At 40.8% G+C, this 22,114-nt stretch overlaps 1 protein-coding gene across 16 annotated transcripts in view; it reads left to right on the top strand.

Moving 5' to 3' along the window:
• Nucleotides 1-22,114, top strand: part of AKAP6 (A-kinase anchoring protein 6) — a 633,025-nt gene that overhangs the window by 478,998 nt on the left and 131,913 nt on the right. For all 16 annotated transcript variants that reach the window (XM_051822153.3, XM_089309798.1, XM_051822154.3 and 13 more), the window contains one exon: nucleotides 16,329-16,449. In XM_051822153.3, coding sequence (XP_051678113.3) covers nucleotides 16,329-16,449 — 121 coding nt within the window. The remainder of the gene's footprint in view (nucleotides 1-16,328; nucleotides 16,450-22,114) is intronic.

Raw genomic sequence — 22,114 nt, 5'->3', positions numbered from 1 at the left:
TAATTATTTAATAGTTTTAATGACTTGATAATAATCACACTCATAAAAACAGAAACAGTAATGTGTTTCACTCTATACTTGAGCCACACAGCAAGAGGGAGAAACTATTTCCAAAAGTTATACTACTTGTTAATAGCATCATGTATTACTATAGCCAAAGTATTCTCTGAAAAGGCAGGAGGAAGAAGCCTTTTCATGCATTTTTCTTTTAAAGTGCTGATAGTTCTGACTGATCTACAATCTTCATAAAGTTTAAGGTTAAATTAAGCAGAAGGATTATAAATTCTGTCTTATAAAAACCTAGGGTCTAAGAATATGGAAAAAGAATCATTGTCATAATTCTGCTTAGGACAAGAAAAAACATTTTTCAAGTTTTCAAATTTACCTGAATGTATAATTTGTTGCTCTTTCACTATTTTTAAAATATTTCAGATGTATTGTGTGCATATTCAATCCATCTTATTTGATTAAGTAGATATGTTTATTTTATTTTAAATATTTATTTAATTTGAAAGAGTTATAGAGAGAGACAGAAGGAAGGAAAGAGAGAGATCAGTCTTCCACCCACTGGTTCAGTCCCCAAGCGGCCACAATGCTTGGGGCTGGCCAGGTTGAAGCCAGGAACCAGGAGTTTCATCTGAATCTCCCATGTGAGTGACAGGGGCCCAAGTACTTGAACCATTTTCTGCTGCTTTTCCAGGTGCATTAGCAGGGAGCTGGATCGAAAGTGGAACAGCTGGGACTCGAACTGAAACTCATATAGGATGCCAGCATCACCACTTAACCCAGTGTGCTACAACACCAGCCCCAGTAGACATTGATTTACCAAAAGAAAACTATAGCAGCATGTAAGAAAGAAAAGGTTAAATCTTGGAGCATGAACTACCAGTTGTTTGGAGGCCTTATTATGCTTTAATTTCACTGAATGCCTAAATAGTCTCTTGTGTACATGCAAGCACAAACTTTAGGTCACATTTCCATGTTTTCTAAAAGCCCTAGAGATTACCAGCACCTCGTGCTTCTGACCCCAGATTCCAAGGACCTAACCTGAGTACTTACTCAGGCCTCCACAAATCATAAGTCTACCCTGGGAATTGCTTAGTTAACAACAAGCATTGTTCTGTGAAGTGGGAGTAGGTGAACTTGCCTGATAGCCTTTGTTTATGCTCCTTGGGGTGCTGAAGGCTGTGCATTGTGCAGAAATTTAAGAGTGCACTGAAGAAAAGCCAACTATTTAATACTAAGGACAAAAACCATATACCCCTCTCTCTTTTCTGTTTACATAGAGAAAAGCATTGTTTGAGACATGCACGTGGGTGAGGTTTTCTGGGGTGTTCTGCGCCTAAGACTCTCTGCTCCCACAGTCAAATCCTTAATTCTACAGTCTTCAGAACATGGCCTTGTAGAAAATTATCTGCTCCAGTGATACATAAACTTCATTAACCATTCCTTTTTGTTACATAGAATGAGCATTGTTTTCAGAAAGTAATTGTGGGACTAGTATTGGCTTTCCAAAGCCTTCATTGCCTACGTACATGTGATCATATGTTTTCATTCTTCTCCTTATCTTCATGCATGCTCGGAAGATTCTGTATACTGATGTGTAATATCTTACATTGTATGTGATCCATGGTAAAGGAGTAGGACTGCCTCGGGGAGGACTGTGCTATAACACAGAATGGGGGTCTTAAGTTTCTGAGAATTTTAGAAATGAATTTATAACCTCTCTTGACAAAGAGGTGTGGATCAAAATGCTGCTTCGTGGCTTCTATCCAACCATGAACTGCATGGTTATCAGTTATAAGTATGACCGGCCACAAGATTTCCCTGAGTGCATGTGAAGCAGTGTGGTTTCTAGTAAGGAGCATGTGCGCCCATGGAAGACGCCTGGTCCTGCCCCGGCATCACCAGGTAGAACCGGTGCTCTCGGAACGACCTGCAGGGTGCGGGTCTGTGGTCATCTCAGGGGAAGCAGGACTCAGCACTTTCTGATGGCAGTGAGAGCGTATGTCAGTTGTTCTGTTTCTTTCGTCCATTACATATGCATTGAAGACCTGCCCTGTGCATGGCATGATGTTCTGAGCACAGTTTGCCAAGAACACTTATGCTCCATCTATTTCATAAAGTATAACCATGTCTTTTTGGACAACCTTCCACGGAGATGTTGTCTGATTTCATTTCTGAAATGAATTTCAAAGATGCCCTTTGATTCATTAAGAAGCATCCTACTTGCTGTCAAAACTTGGCATAGACTCTAAGCTATGTCTTTTATTCAGTATATGAATCAGAGAATTGAGTGGCAAAAAGGCTGGGTGATTCACTTGTCTGGGATAAAAGGTTTAAGATAGAGTGAGGACGTCAGTTCTGGAGCCTGAGTTGAGAATGTGGCAGCTAATTCATTAATGATATTTTACCTTCTGAGGATTTCAACCAGAGCTGTGGTCAAATTTTTCCCTTAAAATAATGTGTTGTACATTTCTATCCTGTATGAAACTGTATGAGTTAAGGCATCCTCCTACTGTGCAGAAATGGAATAGTCTTAAATTGATTTCATTAAAACCACACAGAAGTTGGGGTAGAACAGTTTTTTCATTTGAAGATTTTATTTGTTTATTTGAAAAAGTTACATAGAGAAGGAGAGTCAGAGAGAGAGAGAAGTCTTCCATCCACTGGTTCACTCCCCAGAGGGCTGCAACAGCTGGAGTTGTGCCAATCCAAAGCCAGGAGCCAGGAGCTTCTTCTGGGTCTCCCACATGGGTGCAGGTTCCCAAGGACTTGGGTCATCTTCTGCTGCTTTCCCAGGCCATAGCAGAGAGCAGGATTGGAAATGGAGCAGCCAGGACTTGAACCGATGCCCATATGGGATACCGGCACTGCAGGTGGAGGCTTTACCCACTACACCACAGTGCTAGCCCCCAAAGCATTTCAAAAAAAGGTTTAAGTCAAAACAAAATAAACTCATTCATTAATTTGACAGACCTTTTTAAATCCCTGCTATATGACTGCCTTAGTATGAAGTACTGAGATTAAAAAGAGTGAAAAACAATATGGTCTCTCCCCTTGAGAAGTTCAGTTTCATGGGAGGAGCCAGGCCTGCAAACAACATAGAAGAAAGAATTTCGGGTGCTGAGCTTGAAATCTGTGGGAGATAGGGGACGGGATCACTGAAGGCACAACTCATTGTGGCTCTGCTCAGGACCATCAGAACAAGCCGGGACAGACAGCACGCAGGAGGGCTCTGGAGGCGATTTTAGAAAGAAGCCTAGAGCATGGGAAGAGCTTTTCAGTTTAATCTAAGAAACATGTCTTGAGTATCTACAAAGACAGACTAGTCTGTGCTTTCATAGAATTTATAGTCTGGTCGGAGAGTGTGGCATGAAGCCAGTATTTACCTGTGCAATGAGGGAAGCAGAGCTATGCGCAGGGAGCTTGGAGCACTTGGGATGGGGTGTGTGCAGGGCCGCCTCTGTGAGGTTTACTGTACTTCCCCTTACATCTAGTGCAGTGACTGGCATGCATTGGGTGCTCAGTGAATGAATGAATGAATGAGGCTGGTGCCGCTGCTCAATAGGCTAATCCTCTGCCTGCGGCGCCGGCACACCGGGTTCTAGTCCTGGTTGGGGCGCCGGATTCTGTCCCAGTTGCCCCTCTTCCTAGTCCAGCACTCTGCTGTGGCCCGGGAGTGCAGTGGAGGATGGCCCAGGTCCCTGGGCCCTGCACCCGCATGGGAGACCAGGAGAAGCACCTGGCTCCTGGCTTCAGATCAGCGCAATGCACTGGCCATGGTGGCCATTGGAGGGTGAACCAATAGAAAAGGAAGACCTTTCTCTCTGTCTCTCTCTCTCTCACTGTCCACTCTGCCTGTCAAAAAAAAAAAAAAAAAAGAAAGAAAGAAAGAAAGAAAGAAAGAAAGAAAGAAAGAAAGAAAGAAAGAAAGAAAGAAAGAAAGAAAAAGAAATGAATGAATGAATGAACCAAGCTGGGGAATGAACCAAGAGAGAAGGGGAAAAACATCTGGACTCATCAGACTGGCTGCTTTTCCATGGACTACAGAGCAGGGTAGAAAGTTGGAGGAGGTGTTGGAAAATAAGGCTTGGGAAGAAGGTGAAGTCCAGATCCTGGACTTAATCATTGAGCTCACGTCTCTTAACCAGAATAGTGCAGCACAATCATCTGTGGAGCTTTGATGCGGAAAAAAACTGGCCTGTCTTACCATATGTGGGAATGGATGATAATGATCATTGTCTTTTTAAGAAAGATTTATTTATTTGAAAGGCAGAGTTACAGAGAGGGAGGGAGGGGGGCTTTCAATCTGCTGGTTCACTCCCCAAATGGCTCAGCAGAGACTGAGCCAGGCCAAAGTCAGAAGCCAAGGAGCTTCATCCAGGTTTCCCACGTGGGTGCAGGGGCCCAAGGACTTGGACCATCTTCTGCTGCTTTCCCAGGCACATTAGCAGGGAGCTGGATGGGAGGTAGAGCAGGTGGGACCCAAACCCAGGCTCGTATGAGATGCCTGCGCTGCAGGCTGTGGCTTTAACCTGCTGAACCACAATGCCAGCCCAGCAATGATCATTTTCTAATGTTTGCCACCAGTTGAGAACCATGACTTCAGTGGTTTTCCAAGCATGGTCTCCATCCAGCACCGTCAGCATTCCTGGCAATTTGTTAGCAGTGCCGCTTGTGGGTCCTGTTCCAGACTTACTGAATTAGAAAGTTCTACGTTGAGAAAAAAACATGTGTTTACAAAACTTGATTCTGATGCTAAAGTTTGAGAAACATCACTTTGGGCATTGCAGATTTTTACGCTGGGAATTCTTAGAGGATGTGGAGACTGGATTGGAGACTAAAGTTAGAAAGTATCAGTAAGCCTCCGTGACCCTTCATGTAAGGGAAATGAATGAATGAGAGAAGGGGATCTATCCTGAAGCCCCAGTTGCTGGCTCAAGGAGGAAAAAGCAAAGCAGGAGCATTTGGATTCAAATGACTTTGATGCAATACACCATTTAATATCTACTGAGCACGTGTTAAGTTCAGGTGTACGAGGCACTGGGGATATGGAAGCAGTGTGTGAATTGGGAAAGCTCTCCAGGAAGCTGTCATGGAGTAACGTCCAGGATTAGAAGTGACAACAGGGACTGGCGATATGGAGTAGTAGGGTAAGCCTCTGCCTGTGACTCTGGCATCCCATATGGGCACTGGTTCATGTCCCAGCTGCTCCTCTTCTGATCCAGTTCTCTGCTCATGGCCTGGAAAAAAAGTGAAAGATGGTCCAAGTGCTTGGGCCCTTGCACCCGCGTAGGAGACCTGGAAGATCCCATTGCTGCCATCTTGGGAGTGAACCAGCAGATGGAAGACCTTTCTCTCCATCTCTTCCTATCTCTTTCTATAACTCTACCTCTCAAATAAATAAATAAAATCTTAAAAAGAAAAAGACGCTTACCAATTCTCCTTTTAAAAATATGACAACAAGAGAGTTTCTCTCAGAGAAGATGCTAAAATAACTGGAAGCACTAAAGGATATCCAAATGGCTGGATTGACAATTTGAAGCAATAGGCATGTGAAGAATAGACAAGTGCTCAGTTAAGAGGCAAATCTAATCATTCAATGGAGAAACAGAGCCAGAACTAAGACAAAGAAAGGACGGTGACAACCCTTGGTCACTGAGTGACTGGGGGTGTTGAGGAAGGAGTATTGCAGAATAGACCTTCTCGTTTGAAACAGGGGTTTGGCACAGTGGTGAGGATGCTGCTTGGGACACCTGCATTCCTTATCAGAGGGCCTCTTTCGAGTCCGAGCTTCTCTACTTCCTATCAGGTTTCCTCCCAATGCACACACTTGGAGGCAAAGGTAGATGACTCAAGTCTATTGGTCCCTGCAACTCATGTGGGAGGCCTGCACTGAATTCTGGGCTCCTGGCTTCAGCTTGGCCCAGTGCCCTGGCTGTTGGGATTATATGAGGAGTGAACCAGCTGATGGAAGATAGCCCTCTTTCCCTCTCCAACTCCCTTTCCCTCCCTCCCCCTCTTCCTTTCCCTCTCCCTCTCTCCCTCTCTCCCTCTCTCTTTCTCTCTCTCTCTCTCTCTCTCTCTCTCTCTCTCTCTCTCTCTCACACACACACACACACACACACACATATTTTCTCTGCCTTGCAAATAAAATGATAATAAACAAACATTTAAGAATGGATCTCCAGTGTTCAGGCTTTTGCACTCTGGCAGGATATGTCATTCAGTGAGGTGGGGAATGAGGAAGAGGAGAAGGAAGCTAAGTGTTTGGGAATGGTTCTCCTGATGGTCTGTGACACATTCTAGTGGAAAGGTCCAGGAAGTGGGTTTGGAGCTCAGAAGTGATTGACAAGGACAGTGTGATGACTAGGGAGCAGAGGGGCCGAGAGAGCTAGGAGCTTACCTTGTGGTAGTCCCCGGGTGGACATAATCTTGTCTTTAAAGAATGCTTGTTTTAAACACCATGGATAATGCAAACATTTTGATTGCAGCTGGACTGTTTCCTCCTATAACATTTAAAGCTTCCAAAAATAAGGACTCTACCATTAAGAATTCCAGATGGTATCTTCATTATTAGGAATTTGGGACTACATTTGACTTTTATTTCCTGTCTTGAAGCTATAGGTAAAAGCTCCTGATCCTAGATATTCAAATGTGTTAGGTCTGTTCAGAATTTTTTCTAACTTATAAAGTAATACTTCTCTTTAGGGATTGTCCTAAATTCACTGTAGTCTAATTTCTTAAATGAGGAGAGATAACATACTGGGTTAAAAATTAAGACTGGAACTTCAAGTTGGCACTCTGCAACTTTTTAGCTGTACAACCATGGTTGGGATTTTTAGCCTCTCTAAATTTCAATTTCTCAGTCTACAAAGTGGGAATCATTATCCCCCTCTATGTCGTGTATTTTTGCAGCAAGGAGATGCAGTAATTAATAAAATACCTAAAATACCTAGAATATAATAGACACGTGAACACCTAGTTAATACTTTTTTTGTGCAACAACTGTGTTGCAAGGGATGGTGTGAGATGCTGGGAATGAAAAACATACCTAAGACTGAATCTCCACAGAACCTGGAGGGCAGATGGAGAGAGGAGAGAAAGGACAGACAGGAGAGAGAGGGAGAGAGACAGATTTAGATGTATCATTATGAAAAAATTAAACAAAATTCAAGATAAAGAGTTTGGGAATACTAAGGAGGGTTACCTGATGGTGGACAGGGTCACTGAAGAAGGAAACTGTTGAGCTGTCTTAAAACGTGCATTAGTTTTATCCATTAGAAGAGGTCTGGGTAGTGGAAGGGGGAGGGTTTCAGTCACCAGCTAGGAACTGTGTAGAGAAGGTGGGTCTGTGTTGAGGATTCTTATGAATACTTTGATGTTGTTGAAGCAGAAGGGATTAGAGATGATTCCTGACTTCTTCTTGGGATTAGGAGGGGTTGCTCCGAAAGTTCTTAGGGAATTCTGCTCTTGGGAAGTTCTAGAAGAGACTTTTTCATCAGCTACACGCCATCCTTCCCCTGTCTGTGAGGGATCAGGGCAATGTCAACAAATGAAGTTATAGTTGAAGTTTATGCCTCGTTTCTAAGAATATAGAAGTAATTTACTCCTCACTATGCAAAATTTTAGCATAAATCTTCTCCCCAAATCCAAATAGGTGTATATATGTGTATAGCTTATTCTAAAACACAACAGGCTGAATGAAATGAAATTTAAGTGGGAAAAAGGCTAAAATTTGGCAGGAAAGAGGAGTTGATTTTCCTTTAGGAAAAGAAGTTCTTCTGGATCACTGTGAAAACGCATGCAATAACTTACCTGAAATAGCCCCAAAGAGAAGTGATACTGACAAGTGAAAACAAAGAGATCACTATTTAAAATGTTGCTGGATTGAAGAACCAGGTTTGTTTCTCTAAATTAATTAATCAATAAGATATGTTGAATGACTATAACCACTTGAAGAAGGATGTAATCACCCTGAATTTCTCTGGTCTTTTTGGCTTTTTCTAGAGCGATAGGCCAATAGACTGATCTCTTCACTTAATCTCTACAATTAGATGAACATTCTTACTCTCTTATAGTCTCATTCTCTGTCTGTTGGTCTCTCCTCTCTCCCTCCTTCTCTCTCTCTCTCTCTTTCTCTCTCTCTCTCTCTCACACACACACACACACACAATCATTTTGATGGATATTTTTGGAACATTACTTCATGGAATGTCTTCTTTTTGGAAAATACTAACCATAGAATGAAGTTTTATCTTTTTATTTGCCAATGTTGAGAACTTGTTCACAGATAAATTAAATCACCAGACAACCCAAAGAAACCTTATTTCTGTTTCTACTTCCTTCTCCTGACTCTTGCCCTACCTCAATGCATGAATTACTGATTAGTGTTCAATTCAGGCCCTTTTTACTCCTTCTTTTGTACTCCAGTATTGTTAAATAGAGAGATCACAATATCAAAAGTAGCAGAAAGTGCCTGGCTACTTCTTGGTAACTGATATTCTGACCACTATGTGACTATTAGAATAGGGTTTTCTGGGCTGAACCAAGCAGAGGTGGCCATTTAGCCTAGCATTTAAGAGTCCAGTTGGGATGCTTTGTCCCATATCTGAATGCTTGGGTTTCAAGTCCTAGCTCTGCTTCCGGTTCAGGCTTCCTAATGGTAAGTATCCTGGGAAGCAACAAGTGTGGGCTCAAGGAGTTGTGTCCCTGCCACTCATGGGGGAGACCTGGATGGAATTTTGATCTCCTGCCTTCAGTCCGACCCAGCCATGAATGCTGTGTGCATCTGGGGAATGAATCAGTGGGTGGAAACTTCCTCTCTCTCTGTCCATCTCTCTGCCTCTTAAATTTAAAACAAAACCCAATCAACCAAACAAACAAAATGCTTTAGTGGTAGACATGTATTCATTTAGGGCCATCATATTATACCCCTTTAATGTGAGAATGCATTCAACTTATTGTAGACCTAGACAGTCTTCCACTTCAGTGATCTAATGCCAACCATGCCAGCAGCCAACAAAAAGCAAACCAGAGAGATTTCTTTCTGGGGGAAATAACTTCAGAATTGATAGTGAAATCAAATAGAAAGATACAGATAGATAGATAAATAGATAGACTGATCTCTTCACTTAAGATGCACTTCTGTACTGATTTGTGGAGTTGATGGGCCCCATAGAAGAGGGTTAGAGGTGCTAACAGGGAAGATGAGAAGGCACCTAAGGGAGTTTTACTCTACTTCATGTTAGTGTGCAAGGCTTAACCCTTTTCTTTACATTTTGCTCCTTTGTTCATTTTCCATCTCCTTCCACAGTATATCTGTCAGCTTACAAAAATATTGACAATAAAATGGGGTAAACATTTGAAGTCATTTAGGCAAAATTAAAATATCTAAGAAAAATGCCTATTTTATGATGTCCTCCAGATGGACTATGATTTGGCTCTAAGCATCTCACACCCAAAGGAATTTTGAGATCTCATTAATTATAGAATTCATAGTTTCCTAAGATTGCAAATAATGGATACCCAAAGAACAACTTCTTATGCCATTGAGACTTAAGATGACTTTTCCCCCTGTAGTTCTTTAAGGAGAAGACAGGCATCTGTGATAATACATCCCTGTAAAAGAACAATTCCCAAGGCAATACTTTTCATATGGGCTGCAGAAGTGATGCTGGAGTATCAATCAGGAACAGTTCCATAAGTAACTAAAACCTATCAGTCTGAGCATGGTGCTCTCTGGGCAGGATCATCCTCCATGGAGAAGATAAATGAAGTCATCTTGAGAGACTTTCCATATTCTACTTCTCAGTTTTTGTTAGGGATTGTGTAAAATAGTTGGTTCCAGATTGTTTACCTCCTACCACAAATCAGAGGGTAAATATTCTGTATGGCCTATTAAATCTTTGGATACCCACAAGGCCTGGAGTAACGCATTGATTTTACAGAAGGTTGAATTGCCAGCCTGCCGATAGTAGGACTGGATCCAGTCTTTTCTTAGCACACAAATGATGACATGGGAAGATTTATCTTTTTTTTAAAAAAAAAAAAAAAAACATTTCTTGCTCTGTATCATGACACACAGTTTCCTCATTTGTTCTCCCAGCTATTGCTTCTAAAAATTTTTTTCAGAATGTCTTCTAGTTTCTTAAATAGAACATAAGTCAGTGTGTTATGTGCACATTTGTAAAGGGTTTTGATTTCCCAATAGCCCAACAATCCTCTAAATATAAACAGAAATTTATAGTGATATATCTAATTTCATGGACAATCTCAGCGGCTAGAATTTTATGGATTACGTTGATGCCTCTTATTAACAAGTTTGTAGGCTTGACTTCATTTTCTTAGACATTTTCACATGTATGTGGATATATATAAGAATGGGGAAAATTACTGATGGAAAGAACTCCATATTCCTTGTTATTTATTAATGGCAAAGGCAGCTGCTTTTCTCATGAGGAATTTGCTCATGAATTTTCATTCAAAATAGTAAATTAGTGTCCACACTTTAATATGTTTAGAGTGGAAAGGGATTCTACATGCAACTGTGCATATCAGATTCCATGTCTGGAAAGCTAAATTTTATTCTTTAATGACATTATGATTGGGCTGGGTGCCACTGTTATATCTCCCTTCTGTGCTTGGTGTGCCACACGGAGTAGAGGATGATGGGAAATTATGATCTATTATTAGTATTTTACTTCAGTGAAATGCTTAAACTGTATTTTTGTAGGATTTTGTTACTACTCCCTTTTAGTGTCTTTTTTTGAAAACCAGAGGCAAACTTCCCTGGGCAAATAATGTGAACAGTGAGCACTCAGTGAATATTTGGGGAAAGAATCAATATGCTAAAGAAGCTAGGAAAATTGGATCATTTAATAGAACTCCCAGTATAGACAAGGTGGTATTTCAGGTACCAGTCTGGTGTTTTTAGATGTGTTAGTGTGAAATGAACCATTAAGCATACAAAGGAAGAATTCTTAAAGGCCTAAGTATATATATATATACACATACATAGACAGATTATATTTCTACCTACCCACCCTTATGTAGTAAAACTGTGAAGACATTTTAATGTTATCTTTTCTTCAACCAATAATTGCTGTTTTGATAATTTTTAAAATTTGATTGCATATTTTAATCAAGATTCCTTGGTGAGCCAAGCTGAAACCTCATATATTCACACACACCTTCCATTGATTTCACTTGGGTGAAACTTTATCGTTTAAGCAAAGTTTAAGTTGAAATGTTGAGTTAATGATGCTCACTTTAAATACCAAAGGCTGCATGCATTTATGTATTCAAACACTTAGCTAGTCAAACATAACTCCCATCAGGGTTTAAACCAAGGGTGATTTCTTAAACTATGCAAGCCTCACAAATAATACATTGCCATCCAAGCTGCCGAAAAATGACACTAAGTGTAAGCTTGGTAATATTTTATTTTTTGTTGTTGAAAATCCCTAGAATCTTTTAAAATTTTATTTAAGCAGAAAAGAGAGATGCTGGTTCATTCCCCAAATGCCTGTGATGGTCAGGGCTGGGCCAGGCTGAAGCCAAGAATTGGGAACTCAGTCCAGCTCCCTGCTGTGGGTAATACAGATCTAAGCGTTCAAACCAGGATCGACATCAGCAGAAAGCTGGAAACGGCCACCAGAGCTGGAGTTCAAACCCAGGCACTCAGGTGTGGGATGCAGGTATCTAAACCATGATACTCACACCTAGAATATTCTTTAACCTTAACATGGCAGAGAAAAATAGTGGGTAAGGTATTGGGAAATTCACTTGGCAATCACCCATATGAGTTAAACCCACACTTAGAAATGAACACTAAAGAAAAAAAATGACACATCTATTTCTCTGTAGCCTGTGTCTGTCTCTGTTAGAGTCTCAGGCCAAATCAACACATTCATAATTGTGTATTTGTCTAGCAAAAATTGATTTTGGAATATAAAAGAATTTTTCCCCGTAACATGATCAAAGTTTTAAACCTCCTAAAATGGGAGCATTATACCTATAACAACTGCCAACTCTTTTACTGTGAACCTGTTTAAGATCAGGTCTGTGACTATTTAAAAGAAAAGTATCACAAAGAATCCCATTTTCGTGATATGTTTGCTTTCCAACACTTCCATAGAGTACATTTGAGTTGATCTTCCAACACTTTCATAAAGAGTGCAGTATTTATAGAGTATCAAAACTGTGCTTTCAGGCCTTTTAACATCAAGCTTACATTTGAAAAGGAATTTAAGTTGACATGATAAACCCACACGCAATTACAAAGAAATATTATGAAGACATATGTCCCTCTAAAATGCATTCATGTCCCACATAAGATTCTGAACTGTGTGCCACTGTATCACTTACCTCTATTGTCTTCTTTAAAAGAGAGATTAGGGTGTTTTCCCCCAGACACTCAGGAAAAGAAGCTGATTCTGAATTCAGCTGATAGAATCAGTACATTCAAGGAGATAGAGAGCTGCTAACTAGTTCTGTGCTACCATTGATAAAGTCGCCCATCTACAATCTTTTCTGTTTTCCTATTTAGTAAGTGGTATTTTTCCTAGTGGACATTGTATTTTATAAAATCACTTGAAAGGGCCAGCCCTGTGTGTTTGTCTCTTTCTCTCTGTGTCTTTTTGTCTTTCAAATGAATAAAATAAACAAAAATTTAAAAATCTAGTTATTAATAGTTCATAAAGCTCCTTTACCTTTCACCATAGCAAAGAGGAAGAGGTCAAGGGCACAGTACATACTATTCATTTTAAGTAAGCAAAGGTGCTATTATAATTTCTGAAAACAAAATCTTACGGTGAGGGGAGGAGTCTGTCCATATCGCACTGGTTGCTTTGGTGTTGGTATTTGAGGTTGAGATACTATTAGCTACTCTTGAAGTTTCCCTTGCAGTTGACCTTCATTTCTCATTGTTCACCAGGCACTGGACTAGACACTGGGGACACAAAGACAATAGACTCACCCCTTGCTCTTAAAATGCTTAGTCAGGGGCTGGCACAGTGGCTTAGTAGGTTAAACCTCTGCTTGCAGTGCCAGCATCCCTTATGGGCGCAAGTTTGTGTCCTGGCTGCTCCTCTTCCAATCCAGCTCCCTGCTAATGTGCTGGGAAAGCAGTGGAAGATGGCCCATGTGCTTGGGCCCCTGTACCCATGTGGGAGACCCAGAGGAAACACCTGGCTCCCGGATGTGGATCAGCTCAGCTTCACTCACTGGGACCATTAGGGGAATGAACCAGCAGATGGAAGACCTCTCTCTGTCTCTCCTTCTCTTTCTGTGACTATGCCTCTCAAATAAATAAATAAATCTTTTTTAAAAATTGCTTAGTCATAATCAGAGTTATTTTTTAAAACTGTGTGTGTATGAAAAGAAAACACATTTTTTCTTACCTATTAATTAATTTATTTAAAATATTCTCTTGAGGGAATAACCTCTTGGGATCAATGCTCAGGATTTTCAAATTTACTGTTCCTCTCCAATTTCTTCTCCAAGATTGCATCTGACTGAGTATGTAGGGATTTATTTGATATTATGAATTCTCCGTTTACTGGGGTCTCCTGGTTCAACACAAGTTGGCTGGGTTCACTGATGTGATTTCTTAACCAGGACATTATGAGGTTGCCACCCCTGAATGTCTGTGGCTGGGCTAGTTTGTGGCATTTTCAGGACCCAGTGTTATTTTTTAATAACTAAGCCTCATGTCAGCCCTCGCTAGCCCTGCCAGCTCTCTGAGGTCTGGCTTCAGAAGCCCAGCTGGCTCTCTTTGGTTTCATTGTGCTATGGCAGTACCTCTGTCAAATTCACCTGTTGAACTCTCAGGAACCTTCAAGAATAAGATGACCCAGTGAGTCCTAACCAGAGGTCTCTATCTACAACACCCCGACTCCAGTTTCTTTTTAGGAAACTGTATAAAGCAATTTCCTCCTAGAATTCCTAGCAGGAAATGGAGTTGACATTCGTGAGTTTTTGGCTTTCCCATTGCCTGCCTTACATGCCTCCCCTCTGGGTCTCAGCCCAAGAGAGTAGAGGCTGCACTTCTGAACACATATTCTTTCTACCTTTGTTTTCTTCCAGTTTTCCAAATCTATTGAGGTAGAAGGAGTTAGTTTCTACCTCCCTTCTCCCTTTACTTTTAATGTCTCCTGAATCATATTCTCCTAACTGTGGGCAGCATTCTACCCGACCCTATCTTCATGGTTAAAATATGGGAGAAGGCAAAAAGAGATATGGTGACCCTTGGTCCAGAGGTATTTTTATTTTTATTTATTTATTTTTAAAGTCAGAGTTATAGAGAGAGAAGAGACAGAGTGATCTTCCATTCACTGGTTCACTTTCCCAGGTGACCACAATGGCCAGGGCTGGGCCAGGCTGAACCCAGGAGCTAGGAGCTTCATCCAGGTCTCCCACATGGGTGGCAGGGGCCTAAACACGTGGGTCATCTTCAACTGCTCTTCCTACATCATTAGCAGGGAGATGGATTGGAAGTGGAGCAGCCAGGATATGAACCAGCACCCATATGGGATGCTGGCATCACAGGTTGCAGGTCTACCCCATATGCCACAACACTGCCTCCCCCCAAGCAGAGGTAATATTAGATGGTTATACTTACAACAAAAGCAAATCCTTCTTAGGCAGTTATTATTGGTCACATAGTAAAGAGAGTCTCATGATTTATTTGTCCCTGTTACAGTGGTTGGTTCCTTTATTGTTTTGAAATGGGATGCTAATCCAGATTTCACATGTGTGCTGGAATTTCTTACTATTCTATGTAATAGAACCAGCAGCCTTGCCAACACTTGTAGAAATACAGAACCTTGGTTTCAAAAAGATCCTCAACTCTGCTGAAAGTATATTAGCACGCTCACACTGCTATAGCCACCATACTTCCCTCACTGAAGGTATGACCACAAAAACCATACCAATCATTGGCATTCAGTAAACATGTATTAATCAGTTCTACATGTTAACCAGTGATGGTTTGTGCCCTGGGGTGCTTATGGTCCTAATCAAGGATCTTTATAATTATGGTAAAGTAATTAAAGTAAAACAGGAAATTTTTTATCTAGTCTCCTGATCACTAGGCCCACCTTACATTTTTCTGACAGATCTATTAAGATTAATTTAAAAGTTATTAAAAGTGGATGTTCATTTTCTCGGAAAGCAGCCACTTAATGTATAGAGACAGGAATAAGGTAGTAATAAAAGACTCAGCTGAGAAATTCAGATTCATACCTCAAGGTACTGCTTCATTAGTACTGATAGAGTCTTGCTGAGTTACAGTTTGACAGGAGGGCAGATCTTTTAGGGGGATGATTTTTGGGGGGCAGGACAAAGTCATAGTTTTTCATCCCTCACTTTGGTTTTCTGATCACAGTGTTTTAGAAGAATCTAGGCTTTACTTATGCACCAGGCTTTCAATAGAGAATCACATTAATCCTTTTAAGCTCCTTATTCTAATGATTTATTTTGTTGAAAACCATAGTGATCCTCCTTTGAATTTTAATGATTGCTGGCTATTCAAAGATTCATTGTTTTGACTTCCTGTCCTTACCTTTGTTTCCTACATGTCTGTGGGGAACACCTGTCTAATACTGGATCTGCCACTGGTTCTCAGTGGCTTACCAGAGTCACTCAAGCCTATCTGTGAGCGTTAGGCTGAAATGCAAGCTACTCATCCATGACAATAAGTGTAGGATATATGTTTGCGGAGATAGGCAGATAGACAGCGGAGGGACAGATAAGTGATTGAGTTATTTCCCACTGAAAATAATATTTTGGACCTGAAAGTATATTGTGATCATTTTAGAGAAATTAGTTAAATTAGTTCTCTTAAGGGTAAATCTTTTGGGATGACTATCTGTGGAAAATCTAGTAGATGCAAAAGGGGTTTGAATTTCCAGGGCTCTGCCATTATCCAGAATTCTGGACCACATGTCCTCCAAAAGCCACGGACCCTCCATTCCTCAATCTGTTAAATGGTAGTGCTCTGTTTCAAGGACGTATGGTTATCATTTTGTTCAATGGCTACTAATGGCCAGAAAGGGTTAGCAAATGGAAACAGTCGTGGCTTGTTTCAGTTCTGAGCATCCGAATTACACATTATGTTTTCAAAATCCGGGAAGTGACTGTTGTCACAGGCTCAAGTTCCTATTCTGCCCACTGTGGAAACCACACAGAGAATTGTTTTTTCCTTCTCTTTTCACAGGTATCACCTAGGAACATTATGGGTTTTCAAGAATATATTATTCTAATATGAGATTTTAACAACTACGTTGTATTTATGCATAATACATCTTATGCCTTATCTTCAGGCTTCTGGACTTTGATTCAGAACATCAGGAGCTCTGGGATTGGCTGATTGACATGGAGTCCCTGGTGATGGACAGCCACGACCTGATGATGTCAGAGGAGCAGCAGCAGCATCTTTACAAGGTTAGCGCTACCCTTCCTGCCTTTACCTTGCTGCGGAAGATCTGATTAGCCTGACAAGTCTGTCTCTCTCTCAGGATATCTTTGCGTTCATTGTATGTATCATGGTGTCTATTAGAATTCCCTCTCCTGTCCCCGAACTCATTTCCATCCCTCGTGTGCTGACAGGCTGCACCGACATCATAATTGCAAGAAAGTTCCCTTTATCACATTCTATTTGGTGTAATTCTATAGAAGGACAAAGATTTCTCTTCAAGATGAATAGCAATAAATGAAACTGCATTAATAAATAGACTGAAACAAAATGAAGGATAAATGGACTGGTAACATTGAACAAAGTGTGTTCTGATTGGAGCACTCAGGTGAATTCTGTCCACCTCTCAGATCTTCCCAGGGAAAAAAGAAATTTGCCTTTGGTTTGGCTTGTTGCTGCCAGGGCACAGGCCTTGTCCAATTTAATGTTTATTAGAGATACACAGAGCAGACTTTGTCATATTAAGTCGATACATTTGCGTGTGATTTAAGAAAACTGACTTGGAACTCACATATTGATTGCAGGCAATCCATCTGATAACCACCTATATTGTTTTCCATGTCTGCTAATTCACCCTTAGCCTAGGGTCTGTTACCAATTCTACACAAAAAAGTCTTACAAGTTCTTACAAAACAGCCATGTGATTTTGACGGAGACAACAGTTGCGAGATTCACAGTGCCTGAAAAAGCTGCTGGGGAGGGAAGAGGGACTTTCCGCTGAAATATCAGACTGCAGTAAATCTTCCTCATTTAGGCAATTTTTATTGGAGTAATTCTGACAGTTGTCATCCTTGAATTGCTTTGAGCATATGGCATATTTCAAAGAGCAGATTGTGAATCATAAAAAATAAAATTAATAACTAACCACAGAATCAGCAACAGTATAATGACAAGAAACAACTACCCTCTAGCTTTTTAAAATTTCTACAGAACAAGAAGTACATTCAAGGTCAAATAAAAGTTGTCTTCTTTCTTCTTCAATTTTATCATTTTGAGTTTACCTTTCTTTGATACATTACTTTAACTTTCGCTGCCTCTAAAGACAGATATTTGTACTTCTCAAGGGTCTGTCTGGTTGACTTTAATTAGTATCCCCTGGGAATTAGCTTAGTTAAGAGAAGATCTAAGTTCCCCAGGGACTCAGAAAATGGGGCTATTTTATTCTCTATAGAATTCCATCCAACATTAATCAAGTGTGTTGACTGTTAGCTGTTTCCTGTATGGATAGCTGTCCCCATTAACAACAAAGCTACCCAATATATCTTCTAACGTAAGGTATTGTTAGAGTAACAGTGTTTACCTAATATAGCTAAAGCTAGGTGATTTCACATGTCATGTCAGGATCAGGAATTACTTATGAAAAATGCCTCTCACTCCATACAAATGTGGAGGTTGGAAAATATTTTATTCCCGAGACTTCATCATTAAAATCTGAGCCAAACAGGGAAAATAAATGCAAAAGTTTACCTAATCATAAGCCATTATCTCAGACTTTATTGTGCTTATGATGCCAAATAACATTTCTTTTCTTCTTAATGCATTTTTATATTTTGCACATAAGCCACTATTTTTTCAGAAACAGTGCTATTCTTTGTCAAAATCATATCCGTATAATTTACATCACAATTAATAGGAAATCATTGAACAAAAAGTGTAGTCTTCTTTTTCTTGTGATTTCCCTGTAAGCGCTTTGCCTGAGAATTCCCATTCTGGCGTAGTGAAGGCCATTATTCCGCCCACTCGGCACCTCTGGGTTATGGTATTTTTCCAGACATTTTTCCGTACTGTGCTTTTTCATTTGTGACTCATATCCTGTCACCATCCTTCTCCTTTTAGGTGCTCAACAAAGACCAGCTCTAACTTTGTATTTGGCTCATAAACAAAATTAAAGATTGAGTTAGAAGCCAAGGGCAAATGCTGCACGCTTGTAGCATCTTTCTTTATGTGACACCCTCTCCCCCCAGGTTATTCTAGGGGTGACAAAACCACCAAGACAATCCTGAGAATATTTACAAAGGAATCATTTAGAACTTGGGCGGCTTCTGCATTAGAAAACTGGATGGAGAAGCATTAATTTCAGGTTCTGCAAGACACTCTCCAGGGATTCTCAGATTAGGTCAAGATTTTCAGTATCCCATTCCTTTGTTCTAATCTGCTTTTTCATGAATCAACAGAACTGATACCTTGAGGGAGGGGCATTTGTAAACTACTGATCAAAGATACTCCTGAAGAAGTAAGGCTTTTCACCTATTCCTAAGGCCTTCATAGGCTTTAAATACCATTTGAAACTACATTAATCATCTTTTTGTTAAAGAAAAAAAGATTTATTTATTTTTTTATTTGAAAGGCAGAGTTACAGTGAGTGAAAGGGAGGGAGGAAGAGATCTTCCATCTGCTGGTTCACTCCCCAAATGGCTTCAATGGCTGGAGCTAACCCAGGCTGAAGCCAGGAGCTTCTTCTGGGTCTCCCACATGGGTGCAGGGGCCCAAGCACTTAGACAATCCTCTACTGCTTTCCCAGGCACATTAGCAGGGAGCCAGATCAGAAGTGGAGCAGCTGGAACATGAACCAGCACCCATATGTGATGCAAACGTTGCAGGCAACGGCTTAACCTGCAACGCCACAATGTTAGCCCTGACATTAATCATCTTAATCTTTATATCTGTTGGTTCCAAAAGATACCAGTGCTTTGTATTAAGGGTGCCACTGACATTTGGGACCGTTTTTGTCCTTGTACCGCAGAACATTTACTACTCATGTTCCTGGTCACTGTGACAACCCAACAGATGTCCAACACATTGCACAGTGTTTCCAGTCTGCCACGATTCATCTACAGCTTCTTCATGTATTAGAACACTTGCACACCATCAAGAAAAGTGCTTTGTGCTTGAATTCTGTACACTGCGAAGCACACACTTTACATAACTGATAATGAACTAAGAGTGAGGTATAACATTGAGGATGCAAATGAAGCTCATGCTACCTGTTATTTAGAGAAAAAATGAGGGTGAAATTTTAAGGGAGATCTTCAGCTGAGTGGTAGCAAATTCCCAGGAAACTCAGAAGCTTGTTCCTACTATCATAGCATTCAAAAACCTTTGTTCTCTCACTGGGTGGCTCTTTGTATGTCATCACTCAGCTCCTTGTCTATCGTGAATAGATAGATCCTAACCCCAGTTAGTGTATTTATGTAATCGTCAGTTGAAACCCAACATACACATTTGGAAATGTTGGGTTGGAGAAAATCTAGTAAGATGGTAGTTAGTGGGAGTGAAGCTTCGTTAGCATTTTCAACATTGGACATTACCTCTCTGACTTGTCTACTTTTATATTCTGGTCTCCGCTGAAACCAGCTGGCCTTCATTCCTAGTTACAGACCACAGATAAATACCATAGACCATCCATTCCGTTGCTCTCCAGAAGGGACTTGTGGTATTTTGGTTACCCAAAGCCAGTTAAATACACAAGGGCGTAAAAAAGGAAGAGAATTGGATTTAACAAAGAGGACATTCATATAACCTGACCTAATTTAGAAATGCTAACACTACTGTGAGCTATAAAGTGGGCTTCTGTTTAAAGCATTTCTTATTCTTTTCATATTGTTGTAAATTTTAAACCATTTTCTTTCTAATTAACTTCAAATTGCAGAGTCTTAAGAGTAACCCACTTCTTATGGAAAACTAACCATTCCCTTAGCTGCATGTTCTTCCTTGTACTGAGACAGCGACCACGCTGCCAACGTCTTCTCTTCCGCATCCCCGACTTGCCCTGCCTCTGATTAGGGCCCTCTGTACCTATTCTCTAATATACGTTGGCAGCATCACCAGCCTAGAAAACACAAGCATAGTCCTTCCTCGTTTTTTCTTGCTCCATCTGAGAATCACATCCAAGGAGAATTTGCTCGCGCTCTCTCTTTATTCCTCTTACCTTCCTAAGTAGGACAATTTAATTTGTCAAAAGTAACCACCGTGATTTTGAAAGTTCAGCTTCTATTTGGACTAGAGTTACAGAGTCAGAATTCATAATCGCAGGGAGCTGTCACTCTGCTGGTCTGCATGTGCATTAACTATTAATGGAGAAATATTTAAGAACCACTTGCAAAGGAAAAGCTCCATTTGTGTTTTCTAAAGATCAAAGGTGGCATTATTCTTGGGCTCAGGAAAGCTCTATCACCTCCTCCCCGTCCCATAAATTTTATAGACTGAATGACTGGGAAGCATTTCAAGACTGGAGAATTGTAGAGTTGCTGCTCAGGCTGCTGCTGTACTGCCCTGCAACACCCTCCCCCCTTGATTCGCCCCGCCCCCGTTGTCACAACGGACGTTGTAGGACTTTGAGCGCATACCTGCCTACCAGGAGCTCATACCCATGCACTGAGTACTGCTCATCCTGCAGAGCACAGATGACAGAGCTCCTAGGGATCCTAGGTTCTCATTGGGATGGGCTGGGGGATTTCTCTAGTCCAAGGTTCATTTCAAGGGCCAAATTCAGAGGTTGCAACCTTGTGATTATTGTTAAGATCGAATAGGAGTTGTTTTCAGATAATATAAAGCTCACTAAAACATCAGATTGATAGAATTGTTCTTGAGTCAATAGCTTAGCTGCTCCTCATCAGTAAAACATTAGATTCTATGATGGTGCACATTGTGGTTCAGCAGAGGAAGCTGCCTCCCTCAACACTGGTGTCCCGTGTCAGAGAGTGGGTTCCAGTTCTGGCTGGTCTGCATCCCATCCAGCTCCCTGCTAATGGTCCTGGGAAGGTAGTAGAAGATGACCCAAGTACTTGGGCCCCTGCCATGCGTGTCGGAGATGCAGATGGAGTTCCCAGATCCTGGTTTTGACTTGGCCTGACCCACCCCTGGCCTTTGTGGGCATTTGGAGAGTGAACCACAGGTTGAAGACCTCCCTCTCCCCTTCCTTCTCTCCCTCCTCCTCTCCTTCCCCCTCTCTTTTCCTTTCTGTCACTCTGCCTTTCAGATAAATAATAATTTTTTAAAAACCTCTTTCAAAATTATATGGAATTTAAAAAAGCTTTCTGTGAATTTTTAGCCTAGTGGTTAACTTACCTGTGTCTTTTTAATGAGTACCGGGGTTCAGTACCCACCTCTGCCTCCTGGCTCCAGTTTCCTGCCAATACAGGCCCAGGGAAGTAGCAGTGATGACTTAAGCCATTGGATTCCTGCCACCCATATGAGAGGCTGAATTGAGCTCCTGGCCCTATACTTTGGCCTGGCCAAAACCTGGCCTCTGCAGGCTCTCATGGAATTAACCAACAAATGGTAATTAACACTTTCTCCCTCCGCACTCTCCCCCTTCTCAGATACAAATAATGCAAAACAAAACAACCCTTCCAGCTTAAAAATCATGAAATATGTGCCTCTTTCAACCTCAACTTTCAGGAAATTTACTCTGGAGGTTTTTTAATTTAATTTTGAGGGTTAGTTATTTATATGATTCTGGTTTTTATGAGGAAAATATATGTCTCCTGTATCTTTTCCCATTAATATCAGCATTATCCAAAGATGTTCTGTGTTTAAAAGAAATGGACTATCCATTTACATAATGGATCATAATACAGTGATTAATAAATTAATTACATTTTTACCCTGCTATGAATTTGAGATTATTAATGA

This window comes from Oryctolagus cuniculus, chromosome 12, assembly GCF_051225735.1.
Source record: "Oryctolagus cuniculus isolate XC-2025 breed Fujian yellow rabbit chromosome 12, ASM5122573v1, whole genome shotgun sequence".
NCBI lineage: Eukaryota > Metazoa > Chordata > Mammalia > Lagomorpha > Leporidae > Oryctolagus > Oryctolagus cuniculus.
This window is presented reverse-complemented; position numbering and strand designations above follow the sequence as displayed.